The sequence below is a fragment of the Gossypium hirsutum genome, chromosome A03 (genome assembly GCF_007990345.1).
Source record: "Gossypium hirsutum isolate 1008001.06 chromosome A03, Gossypium_hirsutum_v2.1, whole genome shotgun sequence".
Lineage (NCBI taxonomy): Eukaryota > Viridiplantae > Streptophyta > Magnoliopsida > Malvales > Malvaceae > Gossypium > Gossypium hirsutum.
This window is the reverse complement of record NC_053426.1, coordinates 2,897,559-2,922,899: the sequence shown is the minus strand read 5'-3', so window position 1 is coordinate 2,922,899 and position 25,341 is coordinate 2,897,559. Positions and strand designations below refer to the sequence as shown.

General features: G+C 30.5%; 2 protein-coding genes across 2 annotated transcripts; both read left to right on the top strand.

Annotated features, from left to right (window-relative positions):
- Positions 1-5,862: 5,862 nt before the first annotated feature.
- Positions 5,863-8,412, top strand: LOC107887490 (putative disease resistance protein RGA4). Its single transcript, XM_016811750.2, has one exon. The coding sequence runs from the start codon at positions 5,863-5,865 to the stop codon at positions 8,410-8,412; it is 2,550 nt and encodes an 849-aa protein (XP_016667239.2).
- A 9,952-nt stretch (positions 8,413-18,364) lies between these two features.
- LOC107963684 (putative disease resistance protein RGA1) lies at positions 18,365-21,337 on the top strand. Its single transcript, XM_016900110.2, has 2 exons — positions 18,365-21,007; positions 21,157-21,337. Exon 1 carries the CDS (start codon positions 18,456-18,458, stop codon positions 21,000-21,002), a length of 2,547 nt encoding a protein of 848 aa, XP_016755599.2. The 5' UTR covers positions 18,365-18,455; the 3' UTR covers positions 21,003-21,007; positions 21,157-21,337.
- Positions 21,338-25,341: the final 4,004 nt, after the last annotated feature.

Here is a 25,341-nt window from a genome sequence, read left to right as displayed (position 1 = left end):
ATCTATAAGTAAATTTTCATTTTTGGTTTATTTAATTAAAAAAATTATAATTTAGTCATTAAACTATTTAAAAGTTTTCATTTAAGTCGTTGGATTGTTAAAATTGATATGGCTTTCTTTATTCGTACTGCTTGCACCAATTAAAAGTATTTCTTTCCTTTCTCTTCTACTGTTCATTTTTTTTTCATGAAACAATTTGGGACGTCATGAATCTGCGAACCAAAATTTAAACAATTCTTTTCTCCGATTTCCGACATTGATAGTAGATCTACTTGGATATTAGGTATATTCCTCTACGTGTTGATGGATATTGATTCACTGTTCCGATCATCGAATTGCCGCCTGGAGCTCACTGGCAAAACTTTTTTTGTTAAAAAAACTTAATAACCTGATGACTTAAATAAAAACTTTCAAATAGTTTAATGACCAAATTGAAACTTTTTTAGTTATAAAGAGACCAAAACAAAAACTTACTGTACAGGCCAATTTTGGGCCACCCCCAAAACCCAATAACTAAACCTACTCAAAACCCATACCCATCTCATCCTAAACTAAGCCTAAACAACTAAACCCGAAGCCCAACTACCCCAGCCCAATAACCTAAACTCAACATTCAGAAACCCTAATTCCACTAACCTTAGCCACCTACCCTCCCCCACTTGCCACTTGCGCCGCAGCCTCTCCCACTTGCCCACCAACCTTTTGACACCAGCACTGGCCACCTGCTCCACCGTGCCCATCCCCTGCAAGATGAAAGGAAGCACGCGATCAGTAAATTTAGAAAAAAATAATAATGTAACTAATAGGGCTATATAAAAAGCCGAATGAAACACTGTAAAGGGGGCTAGATTGAGCAGTTTCACAAACAGGAGATAATACATATAACATATCTTCAAATACAAAAATAGTGATTCTAGATCGAATAACACAAAAAATATAGCAGAGAATCAAAAGCAAGAACAAAAGAATACAGGAACAATACAAGGTGATTGCCACATTTTCTTTTTTTTTCTTTCGAAATTTTTCTATTTCTTTCTTTTTCCGTTCTTTCATTTTATTTCCCCTCTCTTTTTATACACATATATATCTTATAAAAAAAAAGTTTTATAGACAAAGGAAACAGCGCCGTTTTGATGTGTGGGTTCAGAGGGCCAAAACAACGTCGTTTTGGCCTCTGACCCGAGACCCGACCCAAGGAAGCCTAGGATCCGCATGTTTTTGGACCAAGGGTCTATTTGCGCCCTTGGTCCTTCCGCTTTTCTGAGACTTTACAATTAAATCTTTTATGTTTCACAATTTGGCCCTATCATTTGCAGCGACTTCCAATTTAGCCCCTAGCAATGCGCATCGTTTTAAAAGACTGGGGTTATTACACTTTCCCCCCCCCCCCCCGAGGTTACATGCGTGTTCAAGCTGATCCTCTTGTTTGCCTTTATTTTAATTTTGACTCTAAAACTTTGCTATTGATTCTATTTAGTCCTTTTTATTTATTTTCGTTTCTTCATTAAATATTAGTATTATTTTATCACTATTATTATTATTTTATATATTAATGTATATCGTTTTGATGTATGTATACATGTATATCTATATAATGCTAATTTTAGTTATTTGAAATTTCATGTTATTTTTATTATTATTATAATATCATATTCTTAATAGTGATGCATATTTTAGTGTACAAGTATGCACGTTCTTTTTATATATATATATATGTAGTATGATCGTACCTATTATTATTCTGTTTATTATTTTCATTATTATAATAGTGTATATTTTGGTTATATATATGTATTATAGTATTTTTGTTATGATACAATGCTTTCGTGTTTTAACATCATTACTATTATAATCATTAACCCTAGTATATGTTTTGTTACGTACGTATATATTATATGTATTTTATATATTATGTATATTATTTTTTTATACACATTCCGTATGTATTAAAATATCCTATTACCCATGTTTATACTATTATTACGTTTATTTATTCTTATTATATTTATTATTAGTATGTATATTTTATTCTACATATATATCTTTATACATAATATTATTTTCACATATTGTTATGTTTACTATTATATCTATTATTTTCATTATTATTACTCGTCATTTATTTTAATATTATTATGTAGATATATACTTTTTGACATTGTATTTTCATCTATATTTTGTATATACTTCGAATATTATATAGTATGTTTTCCAATACTATCGTTATTTATATATATATTTTACATATATACTCTTAATTATCCGTGTATGTATATTCGTTGTATTCTCACTGTATTCTCCTGTATGATACTATTGTTACATTTAATATCACGCGCATTGTCATTTTTTTAAATATCATTGTTGTATGTATTATGTGCCATGATGTGTTCCCAACTATTATCTTTCGTTTTCCGTCCGTTCTTGTATTTCTCCGTTGTTCATTATTTTAAAATATTTATTCGTGTTTTTATTAATTTCAATACGTAAGGCAATATATCGATTTAACACCATGTCGTCGATTTCATCGCTATGTTGGGTAAACATCAATCGACTCGTGTTAGGACGGTATACCCTTCTCAAAAAAAAGGAAATCAAAAATTGAAAGTTTTCGTCTTTTGAATCAGATCACGATTGAATATTACTTTGAACTCATATTTTGAAAATCAAGACAACACTTGTTTATGAGATACCAATTTTTGGGCGTCGCGAGGGTGCTAATACCTTCCTCGCGCGTAACCGACTCCCGAACCCTAATTTTTCTCTGGCTTTTAACGTAGACCTTAACTCGGCCTTTTCCTCGTTTTTAAAAAGAAATCTAATAGGTGTCCGATCACACCTAGAAAAAAGGATCGGTGGCGACTCCCGGTTTATTTTAAATCAAATTTCAATTTCCAAGTTTTTAATCGCCACAATTAGCGACCGACCCCAAACCAAAATTTTTACGTCGCTACACTTACCCATAATTTAGTAACTAATGATATAGTTTACCCTAAACTTTTTTAAAAAAAATTAAGAGTATTAGATGTAATAGTGAGGTTGATTGCACTTTGGGTTAAATCCAAGGAAGTCAATATCGTATTAGTAGATGTACCATTTTTCTACTAGTATTGGTAGGTAGCAGTATTAATGTGTTTTGAATTTATCACTATTTTAATAAAAGATTTGATATATGCATATAAAAGGTATTTACAAATATCAAATAATGAGGTTAAAATAAATCCCAAATACAAAATGCTCATAAAAAATAAAACTTTAATTGGAGTGGTAAAAAAAGGATTTTATAAACTTCACAAATACAATTCATCATAAAACAACCTCAAAATAAGCAAGTAAAAAAATTATTGCATAAATTAAACAAAAAAATTATATCTCATTCCATACATATAACAATTTATAATTCAACAATTCCAAAAAACAAATAATAAAAATTAATTTAAAATTAAAATATATTTTAAAATTATTTTTGGTACAAATAAATAATTTAAATGTAAAATTATTTTTTGTTACTGATCGATACACCATATTTCGGTTAGTATGAGCGAAATCAGCCAGTACGCACCGATATGGTTGGTACCAATAGGAATTTGCATCAAAATGGAACCTAAAGTTTATTGTTTCGGTTTACTACCATAACAAAATGTTTTGGCTTATAGGGTAGTACCAGAACGATACCAACTACCATGTGGGGTAAACTTAACAATTACTCTTGTATTGGGGTTTGAACTTTTTTTTAGTTCAATTTTGTCTCTAAAGTTGGCAATTATTATCATATTGAGACTTGAACTAGACAACTCCACTCACATTGAGGCCAAAACTTTATTTTATCCAAGTTAGTCCCTGAACTTAACAATTATTCTCATATCGGAGCATAAACTTGACAATTATTTTCATATTGTGCCTGAACTTTATGGTTTTCAAATAAATATCAGGGATTAAGTTGGACTAAAAAAAATTCAACCCCAAATATTATTATAAAAATATCATGGTTTTCAAACCTATATATCAATTATGCATCAAATATTATTTATTATTATAAAAATGAAATTTAATAAATTTTAATATTCATAATTATTTTTAGAAATAACATTTTTATAAATCTAAACCTTCAGTATAATACATTCAAACATTTACACATTAATGTAATGTCTATTCAATATATTAGAAAAAAGTAGCATAGCAGTCAGTATAATATATCTCAAATTGTATTTTGGTCCTTTATTTAAAAATGGTTAAATTGGTCTCTGTACAATGAGTAAAATAATCAATTATTAAAATTATTTGATTTGACCCTTTATTCTTTTATTTGGAGCAAATTAGCTATCTATCTTTCATTGCTGATATAACATCATTTTGTTACTACACCAACAAACAATTTAAAAATTATGAAAAAGCTCTTCAAAATTAAAAAAAATTAAAATTTTCTTAAAAAATAAAATAATTATAAATTTTTTTATAATTTTCAATAAAAAATTTAAACCCTAAACCCCAAACATTATTAGTCTTTTTAAAATCCACCATAACAAAATTTATTAGAATCATGCATACTAATGCAATTTCTATTCAAAATATTCTGAAATTCTCGCATAATATTATGTATAACATATGAGAGTAAGTGGCCATAAAAAAGGTGGTTTTTGGATCATTAATTTCCAGAAATGTTGCTTAGAGGGATCAAACAAAGAATTCAATCCCCAACTTTCTGATCTTTAGTTGGTGGATTAATGCAAATTAAAGATTTTAGACATTATAACTTATATGATCCTCTAACATTAATTTTTTTTATTTTAGTCCTTTATTTTAATTGTCTCGTTTAGCTCTTAAATTTGCGTTGTTTGTCAAATCACCACAAAATAAATAAAAAAGTGAACGTCTGTTAACTTTGTTGACGTAACATACTCGTGAATTACCATGTGTATGTCATATTAACAATTAATTAATTTTTTAAAAATTAAAAATATTTTTTTACTTTTTAAAATAATTTTAATAATTTTTTATTTTTAATATTTGTTTATAATTTTTTTTGAAATTTTTGAAAATTTTAAAAAATTACTGACGTGACATCCACGTGGTAATCCATGTGTATGCTATGTTAACAATTAATTAATTTTTTAAATTAAAAACATTTTAAAAAAATTAATAATTTTTATACTTTTTATACTTTTTAAAACGATTTTAATACTTTTTTATTTTTAATATTTTAATATATTTTTTAAAAATTTTAAAATTAGAAAAATTAATTATTCACGTGACATCCATGTATATTGTCACATCAGCAATGTTAACAGAAGTTAACTTTTTCATTCATTTTAGGGTGATTTAACAAAAAAAATAAATTTAAAGACTAAAAGAGGTAAAAATTTAAAATAGGAAATTAACTAACTTTATTTTAAAATTGAGGATCAAATAAATAATTATGCCAAGATTTTAATCCTATTGAGGAATTTTAGCTAAGAATTTCTCAAATAAACTTTTATATTTATAGTTATATTTACTTAATTAAAATCTTAAAGTGTCTTCAAGCAGGAAAGCTTGATATAAAACCTTCTAATTTCATGAATTCAGGGTTTTGTAATATTTAATTTTGTAATTTTAGGATGCCCCATCCTCACCAATGAATAAATCCTTTACCCAACCAACACTTCAAACCTTATTTTGCACCAAAAGGAAACATTAAGAACATATGCCTCACTTCACGAACTTTGCAATCTATGCTGCAACACACACAACCCAAATCATTCCTTTTTATGTTCCTACATATATACCTTCAACAATGGCCCCATGTCCGCTTTTATTACCTTTTAATCCCAAATTTCCTACCAAAAACAATAGCCCATATTACTTCTATTCCTCCACCTAAACAAAATGGCTCAATTCTTTGCATTCGGGATCGCCAGAAAAGTATTGGAGAAACTAGGCAATGTTGCTTACGAAGGAATTTGCTCCGCATGGGGTGTTCGAAATGAGTTCGAAAAGCTTAAAGACACGCTAGCTGCTATCAGAGCTGTGGTCCTGGATGCTGAACAACAACAGGTTCGTACCCAGGAGCTCAGTCTTTGGCTACAAAGGTTCAAAGATGCTTGCTATGACGTGGAAGATTTGATAGACGAGTTCGAGATCCAAGCATTGAGGAGGCAAGTCCTGGAACGGGGAAGCACTGGAAGGAAGGTACGCCATTTCTTTTCTGGCTCTAACCCTTTGGCATTTCGCTTTAGGATGGGCTGTAAGATCAAAAAGTTAAACGAGATGTTGAATGAGATTGCGGCTAACAAGGCCAAGTTTCATGTCACTCAAAATCATGAAACTAACGTCATACATCGTGGGAGGGAAACCTACTCCTTTGTTAAGACATCTAGTGTCATCGGTCGAGATGAAGCTAAACAACACCTACTAAACTTGTTAATGAATCCAACTGATGGGGAAGATATCCCTGTCCTTCCCATAGTTGGGATCGGAGGTATTGGGAAAACTACCCTTGCCCAATTGGTGTTTAACGAGGAGAGTGTGAAGTCGCATTTTGAATTGAGAATTTGGGTGTGTGTTACAGAGGATTTTGACATCAAACAACTGATGATAAAAATCATTAAATCTGCCACTGGTATGAACTGCAAGGAGAAGAATAAGGAGGAATTACATAAAGTTTTACACGATCGTTTGGATGGTAAAAGATTTTTGATGGTACTAGATGATGTCTGGAACGGGGACAAGAAGAAGTGGAGTGAGCTGAAAGATTTGCTGTGTGGGGGAGCCCAAGGGAGTAGAATAATTGTCACAACTCGTATCCGCAAAGTGGCTACAATCACAGGCACAATCCCTCCATATGATTTAGAGCATCTTTCTTATGACAATTGTCTATCATTGTTTCTTAAACTTGCCTTTAAAGAAGGCGAAGAGAAACAACATGACAATCTTGTAAGAATCGGGGAAGGAATTGTTCAAAAATGCAAAGGGGTTGCTTTGGCCGTGAAGACTTTAGGCAGCCTACTCTGTTCAACTAGGGAACAACATGATTGGGAACGTGTCAGAGACAGTGAGCTATGGAAATTGAAACAGGAGGAAGATGACATACTGCCTGCTCTCAAACTAAGTTATTATCATTTGCCCTGGTATTTAAAGCAATGTTTTGCCTTTTGTTCAGTTTTTCCAAAAGATTTTGAATTCTATCCAATCTATTTGATCCGATTGTGGATGGCCAATGGCTTTTTGCAATCACCATACGAAAATGAAGAGCCAGAAGATATTGGGAATCGGTATATACAAGAGTTACTATCAAGATGTTTCTTCCAACAAGTTGAAGAAAAGTGTTTTTTTTCCACCTTGAAAATGCATGATTTAGTACATGATCTTGCATTATCAGTGGTGCAAAACGAGGAGAATTCATATAACCATTATTCGACTGGGAATGTTCGATATTTATGGTTTGATAAATCAAAGCAAGCTGCTTCCCAGTTGCCAAATAACTTGGGCCGTCTACAATCATTTTTCTTGTTAGATGAAGGCGGCAATGCTGATAGCGAATCTCTTATTGCAGAAGTCATCTCAAGGTCTAAACATTTGAGGGTGCTACATTTGTCTGGCTGCAGTTTTGAGCATTTGCCAACCAATATACGTTATTTAAAGCAGTTGAGAGATTTGAACCTAGCCTACAATGGAAATATAAAAAGACTTCCAAATTCCATTTGCAATTTGCAGAGTTTGCAAACACTTGAGCTTGCTGGATGTAGGGGAATTGAAGAGTTACCAAAAGACATAAGGTACCTGATTAGCCTTAGAGAATTAACGGTAACAACAAAACAGACGAGTTTGCAAGAGAATGGAACATCGTGCCTAACTTCTCTTCGAAGGTTGATCTTTTCTGAATGTAAAAATTTAGAAAAATTGTTTGAAGACATTCAAAAGCTCACAGCCCTTCGAGAATTGTTCATCGAAGAATGCAACAACTTGGTTTCATTGCCACAAGGTTTAAAATACCTAACTGCATTAGAAACTTTGGCAATTTTAAATTGTGAGAAGCTTGATCTCACTATGGAGGAGTTGGAACTTGAGAGGAAAGAAGGTGGTAGCCTTAGAAAATTGGCAATCGGAGGTCTGCCAAACCTGGAGTTACTACCCCAATGGATTCTTCTAGGATCCACCAAAACCTTGCAGCAATTGTATATCCAAGACTTACAGAATCTCTCGACGTTACCAACGTGGTTCCAACATCTCACATCGCTTCAATGCCTCTACATTAGAAATTGCTTAAAGTTGTCGTCTTTACCAGAAGAGATGCAACACCTCACTGCACTCAAAAAATTAAGCATTGCAATGTGTCCAAAATTAAGTAAAAGATGTACCGGTGAAGACTGGCATAAGATTGCCCATGTCCCTGAGATTTATTATGATGTTTTTAAGACAACAACAAATGATGAATAGATAAGGTAAGTCACCAAACACTACACTTTTTTTTTTCTTTTTTTTGGTGAATAAACACTACACTATTAGATACATATATCTTATTAACTTTTAAATCAAAAAATGCACTAAATATTACTTTATTTCTCATTAACATAATCGAATTTTATCTACTCACTAAATAAAACTTCACTTTGAAGTATAATGCTTCAATTTAATGTTATGGTAGTGTTCTTCTAACATAACTTATTTTTCTATTAAAGTGGCAGGTCAATTGGAGGACGTTGAAGTCTTTGAGTTGTTCGATTTCCGTTACTTGTTTTTAATTTGATTTGTATCAAAGACCATTGATATAATAATATGTTCTGTGATATGTTTAAATGTAATCATTCTTTGTTTCCTTCATCACAAATAAATAAAATCAAATTTTTATGTTGACTTGACTTGAATAACTTATTTTATTTTATTATTCATCAAGACTTAATTGAAATAATGGTTATAATTTTTATTTGGTACTTTGATAATACAAATTTAAATATTTTATTTTGTTAATATTATATGATTAAAAAAACTCTACTTTTTCATGTATGGCATATAACACTCTGTGATTTTATGCGTTTAATATTTAATCAATTTTGTAAAGATTATATTTTAATTACAATAATTAACGTAAAATAATATTTTTTATTTAAATTGTTGAATATAATTAAAACATATTAACTTATCAATTCAAATGTTATAATAGAAACTTTTCAAATCATAATTAAAACATTTTTAATATATTCAACATGCAAATATACAAAATAATTTTACTTTATGTAATTAATGCAAAGTAACCTTATTCAAAACAATAATAATTAATATAATTAAATTAATATTAATTAAGTGATAATTAAGATGCTTAGAATTCTATTCAAGTAATAGCTCTATTTAACAAAAATAAAATCAGCACAACTTGTTTTCTATATTTTATACTTAGAGTTCTCTTCAAATAATAATTTTATTTTAAAATTAACCCAAATTTTTTAACTAATAATTGTAAATTAAATTATAGTTTTTTTTAAATATGTGATTATCACAGCGGCTATTAAATTATAAATATTTTTAAATGGATAATTATCACAACTTCTATTTTATTTCAATTTTAATTTTAAAATGTAAATTTAGTAATATAATGGAAAATAAAACGTATTCTCGTCAATCCAAATGTTTTTTCAAACTCGTGCTTTTTTAAGTTATATAAATGAGTTCAAATGTTTTAAATTATAACTCTTAGTTAAAATATGCCATAAGTCTTTTTACTCTTTGTCAATTTGAAATTTAATCTTTTTACTTTTTTTTTTTAAATTTCAAAATTCAATTAAAAATATTAACTCTTTTAAAATTATTTTATTAAATTCAAACTATTATAAGGTTACTTTTTAGTTAAAATTAATTTGTTAAAGTTATTTTGCATTTCAACTACAATATCATGGCAAAAGAAACAGAGATTATGACTTGGTTAAAAACTCGAATCTACATACTTATTTTTTTTTCAGATCATCCAACTTCCCATATTCTTTTCAGCACCTTCACAGCTCACATAATAAGCTAAACCCCATCATCAACATGTTGGAACTTGATGTCTACCATTTCCGCCTGGACTTCAAGGAGTTGACCGATTGAGAATTGCTGTGCCAGTTGCGTTTCCTTTGGTTGATTTGCTTTAGTTGTAATCCAGTTTCTCCTGGTTATTTTTCACCTGTTCTTGAGCACTGTGGTTGTGTCACTTGCTAAATTTTCAGCCATTCTTTAGCATATATTTCCTTCCTCAATTCTTAATTGAAACCCTGTTGAAACAATTCAAAACAACTATGTTAATCATCAAACTATATCAGTTAATTACCGAATTAATCATTACAAAAGTCAGAATTACATAGGATTAATTGAAATGAGTTACCACTTTCAGAGTTTTAAATCTGAGGGTTCTTTCATTGTGGGTGGTCCACCAAAACCTTGCAGCAATTGTATATCCAAGTCTTACAGAATCTCTCGACGTTACCAACGTGGTTCCAACATCTCACATCGCTTCAATGCCTCTACATTAGAAATTGCTTAAAGTTGTCGTCTTTACCAGAAGAGATGCAACACCTCACTGCACTCAAAAAATTAAGCATTGCAATGTGTCCAAAATTAAGTAAAAGATGTACCGGTGAAGACTGGCATAAGATTGCCCATGTCCCTGAGATTTATTATGATGTTTTTAAGACAACAACAAATGATGAATAGATAAGGTAAGTCACCAAACACTACACTTTTTTTTTCTTTTTTTTTTGGTGAATAAACACTACATTATTTGATACATATATCTTATTAACTTTTAAATCAAAATATGCACTAAATATTACTTTATTTCTCATTATCATAATTGAATTTTATCTACTCACCAAATAAAACTTCTTTTTTAAGTATAATGCTTCAATTTAATGTTATGGTAGTGTTCTTCTTACATAACTTATTTATCTATTAAAGTGGCTGGTCAATTGGAGGACGTTGAAGTTGTCTTCGATCAATTTTAATGTAACACCCCTTAACCCCAACCTGTCGCCGAAATAGGATTATGAGGCATTACTAGAATTAAACACTAATAAACGAACAAAACCGAATTATAAATCTGTAATTCAATTTAGAATTTATCAAATTCTACCTTTAAGTCCCTAATATGGACCTACCGGGCCCAAAATATACTTAAGTGTTTTGGGACTAAACCGGGAATTTTGGAAACTTTTCTTTGAGAATAGGGGCACACGCCCATGTGGCCTGGACATGCCCGTGTGGCCTGCCCGTGGGGCTCAACATGGCCGTGGGGCCAGCCCGTGGGCAGATCTGTTTTTCTCACATGGCTGTGGGACTAACCTGTGACCAATTCTGACTTTGCCACACAGCCTGGCACACGCCCATGTGACTTGGCCGTGTGAAAACATGATTTTTCACCATTTTAAAGCTATTTTCACATGCTAAAAACACCTAATTCATGCCCAAAACATTTACTTATAAATCTTGATCAAATAACATTCATCAAACCTTTCAAACTTAACAAATATTCATTCATTCATTTCATTACCTCTTAAGGATTATGCACTACATTTACATTCAAAATATAAAACATTTACAAGTGACAAACACCAACTCTAGTACATGCCACATTTCTAAAAGATAGATACATCACCAAAATTGAGTTGAGGTCGGGATTGACTCGGATGCTTAACTGAACTTCAACTTTACCTAACCTGCGCACGGAAAACAACCGTACGCTAAGTATTGGAAATACTTAGTGCTATTATCATAATTCAAATTATAACAACAATAAAATATCATAACATACATAGATAATTAGTAAATCATACATATAAATTCATACCAAACTATCATATTTCCATTATATCATTTCCAATGTTAGATCCAATAAATCATTAATGTGATTTCAATTAACTCATGAAACTTTGATTCATCTCTCAACCACATATAATTATTCAATTCTCATTTCAAATATAACACTTCATAAACCTTTGGTTCATGCCTTCAATCTCTTTACAAGTTTCATCTCATATTCCATCTTACAATATCACTTTCTCATTTTAATCGACAGCTCGATTAATCAAATTCATTTGATTTATTTATTTCACTTATTTTCCCCTATTAACATGATTCGGACTTTGGCGGATACACGGATCCAACCAAACACACCAGAATGGCGATCAACGCCTCATCGAATAGTTCGAAGCAATAAGTGACGACCAACGTCTCATCGGCTAAGCCGAAGCAAAGTGGCGACTACCGCCTCATCGAATCTATCCTAAGTAAATATGACACACCAAGTGTCTCATCGACTCGAGGTCGAAGAATCCCTGAACTCTTCCTATCCTATGGCATGCCAACTATATCCACCCTAGCCCGACTAGCTAATAGGGTATCAAAATCACATATTCATATCACTTTCACTTTTAGTTAATCGTAATCATTCGAATTCAAATCCATCGCAATAACAATTCATTCACAATTTCAAATTCACCATAAATCATTATACAATTCAATTTCACACATGTATACATTCATCAATCAAATCCAATTTTCATTCAATTCAAATATCACTACTTACCTCACATTCAAATTCCATACACATATATTAAAATTAAACATTTAATAAGAAATAACTTGAATTATGATAATACAAACCGATATTTTTCTCGAGCTATTCCTCAATCACTTTTTCCTTTCCCTTCTCAATCAACGATGATTCCGGTGCTACGTTAGCTACGAACAATTATACAATTAAAATTTATCAATACACTAATTCATAAATCACATTTTCACTATCTACCAAACTTTTACAAAAATTCCAATTTCATCCTTTTTCCATAGCCAATCTTTTTCTTTAACCTAATCTTCATATTTTCATTTAATCATCTCATTAATAAATTCTAGCTCATAAAATTCATCATAAAGCATAACTTTTGAGCTCCTTTCTATTTAGTCCCTACTTAAAAGTAACTTAAAATTCTTTTAACAATTCACTCATTTTTCACTTCTAACTTAAATTTCTATTAAATTAACCCCTAAATCCTCAAATTATTCATCTAAATAAACATCTAAAAATTCATTATTTTTCTTCATATTAACCTCATACATGTAGAACTTTGAATTAGGATTTCATACACATAAAAATCACAAGAAAAAGAACTAAATCAACTTACCAATCAAGCTTTAAGCCCTTAACCTTGAATTTTCCCTTTTTCTTTTTCTTTTCTTCTTTCTTTCTCTCTTTCACGTTTCTTTCTCTATAACTTTCTATTCTTTTTCTTTTGTTTCTTTATTTCATTTTATTTACTTAATTAATATTTAATTATAAAATATCTATATAATAACAAATAAAAATAATACATGTGTGTCCATACACACATGCACATATTTAAAAATTCATCGCCACACATTTGTCATTATCTCAATTATTTGATAAAATATAATAATAATAATAAATAATAAATAATAAATAATTAAATATCTTTTACTTAATAAATAAGTAAATATATATATAACATACATTTGTACTAATAATTTAAATACACATGTATTTATTCTCTATCTTACACATGTCACTAATTTGGTTTAATTGCTAATTTAGTCTCTTGTCATTTTTCTCTATTTAAAAATTAATCTTTTACGCTCTATTCAATTTAATCTTTTTTAATAATTACTTCTAATTAAACTAAATTCACCTAATCAAAATCTAATTCAACCCATAACTAACTTCGTAAATATTTTTAATAAATATTTATGGACTCGTTTTCCTAAGACGGAGGCCCTAAATTCACTTTTTCGGTGCTCGTGAAATATGGGTAGTTACATTTTATATATGTTGAAGCCTTTGAATTGTTCGATTTCCGTTGTTTGTTTTTAATTTGATTTGTATCAAAGATCATTGATATAATAGTTTATTCCGTGATGTGTTTAATGTAACCATTCTTTGTTTCATTCACCATAAATAAATAAACCCAAATTTTTATGTTAACTTGACTTGAATAACTTATTTTTATTTATTTATTCATCAAGACTTAATTGAAATAATGGTTAGAACTTTTATTTGGTACTTTGGTAATACAAATTTAAATATTTTATTTTGTTAATATTAAATGATGAAAAAATCTCTACTTTTTCATGTATGGCATGTAATACTTTTTTAAATTAATTTCTAATGTCACATACGTTGCATGTGATTTTATGTACTTAACATTTTATCAGTATTGTAAAGATTATATTTTAATTACAATAATTAATGTAAAATAATTTTTTTATTTGAATTGTTGAATATAATTAAAACATATTAACTTATCAATTCAAATGTTATAATAGAAAATTTTCGAACCATAATTAAAACATTTTTAATATATTCAACATGCAAATGTACAAAATAGTTTTACTTTATGTAATTAATGCAAAGTAACCTTATTCAAAACAATGATTAATTAACATAATTAAATTAATATTAATTACTATGCTTAGAATTCTATTCAAGTAATATCTTTATTTAACATAAATAAAATTAACACAACTTGTTTTTTATATTTTATACTTACAGTTCTCTTCAAATAATAATTCTATTTTAAAATTAACACAAATTTTTAACTAATAGTTGTAAATCAAATTATAATTATTTTTAAATAGATAATTATCACAACTTCTATTTTATTTTTAAATGTAAATTTAATAATACGATGGAAAATAAAGTGTATCCTCATCATGTATATAAATGAGTTCAAAGGTTTTAAATTATAACTATGGGTTAAAACATGCTATAAGCCTTTTTACTCTTTGTAAATTTAAATTTTAGTTTTTTATAATTTTATTTCTAGGAATTTAATTGTTATTATAAAATTTTCCATCATAGTATTACCGAATTAATCATTAGGATTAATTGAAATGAATTACCACTTTCAGAGTTTTAAATTGAGGGTTCTTTCATTGTGGGTGGTGTTGTTAAAAGACCTACCTCCAAACTTTTGGGTAAATTGATTACTAAATTACAATTATTTTTTTATTTTGGTTATTTAATTAAAAAATTATAATTTAGTCATTGAATTATTTGAAAATTTTTATTTAAGTGGTTGGATTGTTAAAATTGATGTTATATAAGTTTCTTTGTTTGCATTACCTGCACCAATAAAAAATTCTCGTTCCTCTTCTCTTTTACAATTTAATTTTTTTTCATTAAACAACTTTGGACCTCAAGAATCTATGAATCAAAATTCAAAAAACTTTTTTCTCTAATCTCCGACACTAATCATTAGATCGACTTGAATATAAGGTATGTTCCTTTATGCGTCAATGAATATTAATTCAGCAAACCAATTATTGAATCGTACTTGGAGTTTACTGGTGAATCTTTTTTGTTAAAAAACTTAATAGTTTGGTGATTTAAATAAAAAACTTTTGAATAGTTCAGTGACTTAAATGAAAACTTTTGAATTGTAATACCCCTAAATTTGGGGTTAGAAGTTTTGAGGTTGTGATTAGGGTCATTGAATAGCTTGAGCACTTGAGTGGGTTTTTGCGTTTTAATGTTAGAATGAGTTTGCTAGTTCGATGGTGGTAACTGTGTTAATTTACCTTTGGATTTTAGGTTTGAGTCCTCATGTGTGTTTTGAGGAATTAATTTATTTTGGTTTTGCTTTTAAAGTTTTAAAGATTTACTTTTAAAATTTGAAAAAGGAGTTTTTTTTAGTTTGACTTGAAAAAGGAGTTTTTTTTAGTTTGACGTTCTTTTCCCATTTCCTTTTTCATATTTTTTCTTTTTGTTCCCTCTGTTAATTGTCGATACTTTCCCCAAATTTTAGTTCTTTTGATTTCTTGTTTCTTCTGTTTCACTCACGTTACATGTTGTCGTCAAGTTTGATCGTCCTTGTGTGTTTCGTTTTATCGGAGGTGAAGCGGGTAAGTTTTGTTCATGAGGGTTTATGTAACACCCCAAACCCGGCCTAGACATATGACCGAATCTAGCGATGTCACATGTTAGGGTGTTTGAAAACTAAGTGTCTACGATAAGTCCATTTCCATTTAGTTACTTTTCTTATCTCTTATTATTTCTAAAATCCTTACTCGTTTAACCGATTGTTTTAAACATATACATTGTGGAAGCTTTTAAAACCGTTTTGAGTAAATCGCGTGTTTTAAGAAAACTTGCCTTTTTGAAAACTGAGTTTTCCTACGTCTAGCATTTATAAATCCATAAGAATAAATAAAACCAAATTTAAGCAAAAGTCCCAAAAAGTCCCAAAAAGTCCCTAAATTACATCCAAATAAACCACGGTAATTAAAACCATAAATAACCAATTTATAAATCGTAATTGTCCAAAAACTGTGGTCACATCGAGTCTTTTGCCGCACCGATCCGGCTAGGTCTGGGGATTACCTATGCACATTAAACAGAGATGGGTGAGTTTACATAAACTCAGTGTGTAATCCTACAGAAAACAAACAATAATAAATACAATGCACCGTCAAAAACAGTCTTGGGCCTAAGCCCCTTTTAGTATCAATATGCACAAGGGCCTCAGCCCATCACTGTATCAATAACAGATATACAATATTCAGTAACAAAGTCCTACCCAACCAGCCTCTACACACCATCTCTGTCCAACCCTACATTCCATGTTGGGATTAAATCAACCCACCCATCCCTACATTCCAGGTAGTACCGAATTCGGCACAAAATAGTAGTTTCCAGTTGAGCTACCAGTATATTAGGCTTAAGAGCCTTTCAGTACACTTCCTCCAAATAAAACCAACCCAACCCCATGCAATGTAACATATAATACGTGACATGCTATCTCATGATATCAGTACATATAATCAGTAAATGTATACATGCATACTATCATCATACTCAATATATACATATCCATCAATCAGTCAGTTCACACAATTAGGGGTCTAAGTAATGCTTACTGACCGTACAGTAAGTTCACAGTTGACTTGGGCAACCTGTGCAACCTTAGCAATCAATTCAGTGAAAATGGGTTCACACGCCCATGTGGCCTGCCCGTGCGGCCCACACGTGGCCCAAAATTCCACACGCCCGTGTGGACTGCTCATGTGGCCTACACGACCCAAATCAGTCTAACCCTTGTGTCACACAGGGCCGTGTCTTGTGCGCACAGCCTAGCCTCGTCAATCACACGCCCGTGTTATGCCACACGGCCTACTAGGCAACTACTCTCACTTGCCTTAGTCAAATTTTTAGTTGGTTCATGAAGCATCACTTATATTGAGACCTGAACTAGGCAACTACTCTCACATTGAGGCCAAATTTTTCTGTCCAAGTTAGTCCATGAACTTGGCAATTGTTCTCACATTGGGGAATAAACTTGATAATTATTTTCACATTGCCCATTAACTTTAGGGTTTTCAAAGAAATATCAATGATTAACTTGTACAAAAAAAAAATTTAAGCCCCAATGTGAGAACAATTGCCAAGTTCTAAGACTAGCTTAGACAGAAGAAAAAGTAAATCTCAATGAAGAAGTAATTACCAAATTCAAATCTCAAAAAATATTTAACCCTCAAAGAAAAAAATTTAAATTCAAATTCTGAAAATAACCATAAACTTAAAAAAGAATAAATAAATTGAAGATGAATGATACTATAGAAGAAAACAAAATATGTGTAATGAACTTTCAATCTAGCAACAAGATAAACACACATATGGCCATATATTTTATTCTTTATTTTGAAAACCCAATAGTGTTGGTTTAAATTTTGACATACACATGTGCACTAAAATGTCTTAAGAATGTAACCTAATACTCATATGGCCATATATTTTATTCTTTATTTTGAAGATTGGATCTACCTCGGTCAAATTTTGGTTTTTGTTCTTCTATCATACTTGATTTTTTTATTTAAATGATAAATTAAAGTATTGAAGATTGTGGTAAAAGTTTAAATTTATTTCTTTGCGTTTTTTTTAAATTTTATATAAATATATAAAAAATAAAAAATTCTAATAATAATGTTTATTATTTTATAAAAAATAAGTTTTTAATAATTTTTTAATTAAGTTGAGATTTAGTTGATAGGTGATATTAATTTAGCAAGATTTTTAAATTATAGTATAAATAATTTTGTCTATGTTCAATATGTAACTAATTTTTTTTTCTTATTTTTAATTAAAAATAAAGAAACAGATAAAATAAATAAAAAAACATTAATAAATTATGAAAGTAAATAATTTTAAACGGAGTTTATAAGATTTTCTTCAAACTGATGAAGATAAGTAGCTATTGTTCAACGTAAGTGTACCTATATTAAGTCGAGTGGCTAGAAGTCTTACATTAAGCAAGTATAATTACAGGTTTAAAATTGATTAATTTAAATATCTCACTAATATAATAATTCTAATATGTTCACATAGTTCAAGAAATCACTACTTACTTTTCATATTTCACATTAAAAACTTCTGCTTTTGCCTGTTTTTATATTTCAAGCTTCTTTTCTCTGTTATTCGTGAGTTTCCTGTTTCTTCTCCAAATATGGCTGAATCCTTTGCATTCGAGATCGCCGGAAAAGTATTGGAGAAACTAGGGAGTGCTGCCTATGAAACAATTAGCTTGGCATGGGGTGTTCGAGAGGAGTTTGAAAAGCTTAAGCTGACCCTAGCTGCTATCAGAGCTGTGGTCCTGGATGCTGAACAACAACGGGCTCGTAGCCTGGAACTCAGTCTTTGGCTGCAAAGGTTCAAAGATGCTTGCTACCACGTGGAAGATTTGATAGACGAGTTCGAGATCGAAGCGTTGAGGAGGCAAGTCCTGAAACGGGGAAGCACTGTAAGGAAGGTACGCCATTTCTTTTCTGGCTCTAACCCTTTGGCATTTCGCTTTAGGATGGGCTATAAGATCAAAAAGGCAAACGAGATGCTGAAAGAGATTGCAGCTGAAAAGGCCAAGTTTCATCTCACTGAAAAACATGAAACTAATGTCATACATCGTGAGAGGGAAACCTACTCCTTTGTTAAGACATCTAGTGTCATCGGTCGAGATGAGGCTAAACAACACCTAATAAACTTGTTAATGAATCCAACTGATGGGGAAGATATCCCTGTCCTTCCCATAGTTGGGATCGGAGGTATTGGGAAAACTACCCTTGCCCAATTGGTGTTTAACGAGGAGAGTGTGAAGTCGCATTTTGAATTGAGAATCTGGGTGTGTGTTACAGAGGATTTTGACATCAAACAACTGATGATAAAAATCATTAAATCTGCCACTGGTATGAACTGCAAGGACATGAATAAGGAGGAATTACATAAAGTTTTACAAGATTGTTTGAATGGTAAAAGATTTTTTATGGTACTAGATGATGTCTGGAACGAGGACAAGAAGAAATGGAGTGAGCTGAAAGATTTGTTGTGTGGGGGAGCCCAAGGGAGTAAAATCATTGTCACAACTCGTATCCGCAAAGTGGCTACAATCACAGGCACAATCCCTCCATACGATTTAGAGCATCTTTCTTATGAGAATTGCCTATCATTGTTTCTTAAACTTGCCTTTAAAGAAGGTGAAGAGAAACAACATGACAATCTTGTAAGAATCGGGGAAGGAATTGTTCAAAAATGCAAAGGGGTTGCTTTGGCCGTGAAGACTTTAGGCAGTCTACTCTGTTCAACAAGGGTACAACATGATTGGGAACTTGTTAGAGATAGTGAACTATGGAAGTTGAAACAGGAGGAAAATGACATCTTGCCTGCTCTAAAACTAAGTTATGATCATTTGCCCTGGTATTTAAAGCAATGTTTTGCTTTTTGTTCAGTTTTTCCAAAAGATTTTGAATTCAGTCATCTCCTTTTGATCTCCCTTTGGATGGCAAATGGCTTTTTGCAATCACCATACGAAAATGAAGAGCCAGAAGATATTGGGAATCGGTATATGCAAGAGTTACTGTCAAGATCTTTCTTCCAACAAGTTGACGATGACCTTTTATTTCCCACCTTGAAAATGCATGATTTAGTACATGATCTTGCATTATCAGTGGCGCAAAATGAGGTGAATTCATGTAACCATTATTCGACTGGGAATGTTCGACATTTATGGTTTGATCTATCAAAGCAAGATGCTTCCCAGTTACCAAATAACTTGCGTTGTCTGCAATCACTTTTCTTATTAAATGAAGATGGCAAGGCTGATAGCGAATCTCTTGTTGCAGAAGTCATCTCAAGGTCTAAACATTTGAGGGTGTTACATTTGGCTAACTGCAGTTTAGAGCAATTGCCAAACAACATACGTTATTTAAAGCAGTTGAGATGTTTGAACCTAGGCAACAATGGAAATATAAAAAGACTTGCAAATTCCATTTGCAATTTGCAGAGTTTGCAAACACTTAGCCTTGGTGGATGTTGGGGAATTGAAGAGTTACCAAAAGACATAAGGTACCTGATCAGCCTTAGATCATTAATGGTAACAACAAAACAGACTCGTTTGCAAGAGAATAGAATATCGTGCCTAACTTCTCTTCGGACGTTGATCTTTTCTGAGTGTGAAAATTTAGAAAAATTGTTTGAAGACATTCAAAACCTAACAGCCCTTCGGGAATTATTCATAGTTGAATGCAACAACTTGGTTTCATTGCCACAAGGTTTAAATTACCTAACTGCATTAGAAATTTTGGTAATTTTCAATTGTGAAAAGCTTGATCTCACTATGGAGGAGTTGGAACTTGAGAAGAAAGAAGACGGTAGCCTCCGGAAACTGGCGATTGGAGGAGTGCCAAAGCTGGAGTCACTACCCCAGTGGATTCTCCTAGGATCCGCCAAAACATTGCAGCGCTTGACTATAGGAGAATTAGAGAATCTCTCGATGTTACCAACATGGTTCCAACATCTCACATCGCTTCAAACTCTTGAAATTGGTGATTGTCCAAAGTTGTCGTTTCTGCCCGAAGGGCTGCAACACCTTACTGCACTCAAAAGATTACATATTGGAGAGTGTCAAAAATTAAGCAAAAGATGCATTAAAGAAACCGGTGAAGACTGGCCTAAGATTGCTCATGTCCCTGATTTTTATTGTGACGAAACAGATGACAAATAGATAAGGTAAGACACCCAATACTATATTTGATATATATATATATATATACTCTATTTTTCACTAACATGATTGAGTTTTATTTACTCTGAAGTTTAATGCCTCAATTTAACGTTACGATAGAGTTCTTCTAACATAATTTATTTATCTATTAAAGTGGCAGGTTAAATTGGAGGACGTTAAAATTGTCTTCGATTCATTCTTAATATATATTAAAGTCTTTATGTTATCTATTAAATATCATTTATATAATAATTTGAATCCTTTTGTGTTTAAGTGTAATTTACTTCTTGCTTCCTTCGTCACAAATAAATAAATAAATTCAAATTTTTATGTCTACTAAAAAGTAGTTATGTATTTGAATAACTTCTATTGTTTTTTCTATTCATCGAGACTTAATTGAAATAATGGTTAGATGACACAAATTTAAATCTTTTATTTTTTAATATTATATGATAAAAATAATATTTTCGATTTGAATTGTTGAATATAATTAAAATATATTAATTTATTAAATTAAATATTATAATAGAAAAATTCAAATCATGATTAAAATATTTTTAATATATTCAACATACAAATATACAATATAATTATTTTTAAGTGTGTAATTATTAATATGTTTATTGATTATTAGAAAAAAATTTGAAATTCATATTTTTATTAGTATGTTTTTTAATTGTTAGTAATTTTATTAAAAAAACGTTGTTACTTTATTTATTTTTATGGATTTATTACTGCTAATTTTAAATTGGTTCAAATATTTGCTGAAAAATTAGAAAGAATTTTGGTATATTTTACTCTTTTTAATATAAAAAATTATTATTATTGACTTTTTTATTTGATCGTATATGCTTGAAATAATTCACTAAAATATAGGACTGAAATTATTCTAATCCCTATATTTATTATTATATAAGTTGTAGATGTCGTCAATAAAACGGTTAGAGTTGTGTGATCCGAATCTTGATTAATCTAGTTTGAAAAGTTCAAGGTGTAACTCAATTGTTAAATAAATAAATAAAAGTAAAATTTTATAAAAATCATAAAAAAATTAACGACCCCTAGCTTTTTTAATTAAAGTCATTGTGTTTGTAACATAACATGACAAGTGGCAAAAAATGATAAAAAATGAAAATCAATAAAAGTTATAGAAAAATTATAAAATGTTTCTTTTAGTATGATAATTTTTGTAATTTCTTTATGAAATTTATATTTCTTTAAATTTTGTATAATTTTCTTACAAATTTATATTTTTTTATAATTCTATAAAATTTATAATTTTTTACTATTTTTATAAAATTTTTCAATTTTTAAATATATTTTTTTACATTTTTATATGTTGTGTTTCTAATTTTTAATAATTTTTTAGTATTTTATTTTTATTAAAATTTAATAATATTTATAGCTGTTATTGATTTTAATTTTATAATTTTTTTCTATTTTTTAATAAAAGTACGGGCTTAATTGCTTTTTTTTGAAAAAATTTGAGGGTCTTTTTTATTCATTTTGAAAGTTCAAGTACTCAATTGAGTGCAAAAAAAAAGAGTAGGGTTTAAAATTTTTTTAAAAGGAGGGATTTATTTGATTCATTTTGAAAATTGAAGTACCCAAATGAGTGCATAAAAAAGAAAAAAAAGTAAGGGCTTAATTGCTTTTTTGAAAAAAGTTTGAGGGCTTTTTGCAACATTAAGCCTATATTTTGCAATTAATCAAGAAGTGAGCACTCCTTCATTCTTTCCATATTTTTCAACAATAATCACTAAATTTTAAATAAAAAAAGACTTTTGTTGCAATTGTTTGAGATGGTAACGATCGGTTTGTTAAAGGGATGACGAACTTTACATTGGTTTATGGAGCCCCATGTTATTGAAGTTTTTTCGATACGGGAAGCTTTATATTGACTAAAATCACTGCACTTTGATAAAATTTAGGGTAAATTACACCAACGGTCACTCAACTTTGAAATAGCTGACAAAACAGTCATTTCGATTACAATTCAGCCATTCAACTTTTGAAAAATAACAAAACAGTCACTAACGTTATCAAAAAGTGACAAATCAGTCACCCATTAACATTTTCTATTACAGGCCTAACGGGACAAGTGACGTGGCCATTTAACTAGCTGATGTGGCCAGTTAACTTGCTACGTTGGATGAGGCAAAGTTTCAATTCAATCACTCAACTTTAAAAAAATAACAAATCAATGACTAACGTTATCGAAAAGTGACAAATCAGTCACCATTAACGTTTTCCATTACATGCCAAACGAGACAGGTGACGTGGCCAGTAAATTAGCTAATGTGATTAATTAACTTGCCATGTTAGGCGAGGCAAAGTTGAGTGACTGTTTTTTTTCATCATTCTTTTTTTATTTTTCATAAATGGTCCAATATTTTTACTTTTTTGCTTAAATGACCCAATATGTTTATACTTCTTCTTCTCTATCCCAACAATCTCGCCGGCACTGTCTCCGCCACAACCATCTTTGGCGTCACTATCATTTACGTCCAAACCACCACCCTATTTTTTTTTCTTTTTCAACCCCCAATAGAAGAGCCACACGGTTGGGATCCGACAGTCTTTTTTTGTTGCCCAAAGCCATTAACTCTGAAAATCTAGATCGAAATGGGATTGAAAAGAATTTTGGGTCAAATTATTAGTACCCATAACCAAATCGGTGAGGAGAAAATCCTCCAAAGCAACATTCAAGCGATTTAAGAATCAAAATGACTCGGATTCATCGAGATCTTCATGGGATATGATGATATAAACAAAAGGGTCGTTGATTAAGCTAAACAACACTAACTCTATTGCCAACATTATCAAGTTGCATAAAACAAAATCAAAAGCAAAACCAGGGCAACATCCAGACAAACCAAACAATTGATTGAACCCATAATTTTTTGTAACAAAGGAAACGATTCCTCCAAAGGGACAACCAATTTTCAACAACTGAAATTCTGGGTCAGATCAGTGATTAGCAAGATCCCAAAGTTGAAATCGGACTAGGTATTTTAGTAAAGGAGGATAAGAGATGGATTAGAAGAAGAGCGACGGAGATGGTCAGCAACAAAAGTTGGGGTCGAGGTGAGGTAAGCCCAGTCATTGAGATTAAAGTTTAGTGACTATTTTGTCATTTACCCTTATATATTTTTTAGGTTGGAAATAATGTGGTGGTCGGTTAACCACCATGTCACTTTTTCGTTACGTCTGTAACAGAAAATGGTTAAAAGGGCTATTTTGTTATTTTTCGAAAGTTGAGTGACTAGATTAAAACCAAAGTGACTGTTTTGTTAACTACCTCAAAGTTGAGTGACTGTTGATGCAATTTACCCTAAAATTTATTATTGAGTCACATTGCTTGGAGGTCATTTAATGCTTTGGTGATGCCTAGCATAAATATTTCGAAGTTTGGTTTATTAATTAAGGATTACTTAATGTTGAAATCTGATTTTCTTTGCATCAGGATGATGGTTCACTTCATGTTTAGGGTAGGTTAGCTATATACAAACCATCATGATTGGAATACTATTCCCTCTAATCTTACCTTTGGTTTAGGTGCTGATATTTTTGCTACACAATAAGAAGCAGAAGTGAAGAGAGTGATTCAGTTCAATCTTTTGAGTTTTGAACAAAAGAAAACAAAAGTCCCATACAGATGAAAGGCATCAAAGTCACTTACCCAATTATAGAAAACAAGGAAAGCAGTCAAGGACTTTAGTTTTGTAGCCAACGAAGCCTCAAAAACGCTAATAAATTCATTGCTTGAATCAAGCCTCTCTGACTAAATTGAGAACAAAGAAGAGACCCCAAAACAATATCATGCACTTCTCATCCAATGACACTCACAATAATTAATCATGATGCGATGAGTCTTTAAACAGTTTCTTATTCTCATGGCAGTGTAAATATCTTTGACTTGAAACAAAAAATGCAATGAAACCTTAGATAAATTCAAGTTCTTGTAGAAACTCGATAGATCATAAGTTGTTGAGGACTTAAAGAAAACGAGTCACTATAGGACTCAAACATCACGAGAAATATCTCATGGCACAATGACCCAAACCTAATTTCTCTGTATCTATACTAATGTAGTTAGTACAGTATCGAAAGACGTATCATTTTTGTACTGGTATTAGTATGTTCAACTACCAATATATTTGGGTGTACTATTTTAAATTCAAATATCAAAAAATGAAATTAAATAAATCTCAAATCTAAAATACTTATCAATTATATAAAATATTCTTTAATAAGGTTTGCAAATACAATTCATCATTAAACAAATTCATAAATAAACAAGTAAAAAAATATTCCTTAAATTAAACAATAATACCAT

Bases quoted from the DNA above. Each gene is read 5' to 3' on its own strand.
- LOC107887490 (XM_016811750.2), top strand. From the start codon at position 5,863: ATGGCTCAATTCTTTGCATTCGGGATCGCCAGAAAAGTATTGGAGAAA.
- LOC107963684 (XM_016900110.2), top strand. From the start codon at position 18,456: ATGGCTGAATCCTTTGCATTCGAGATCGCCGGAAAAGTATTGGAGAAA.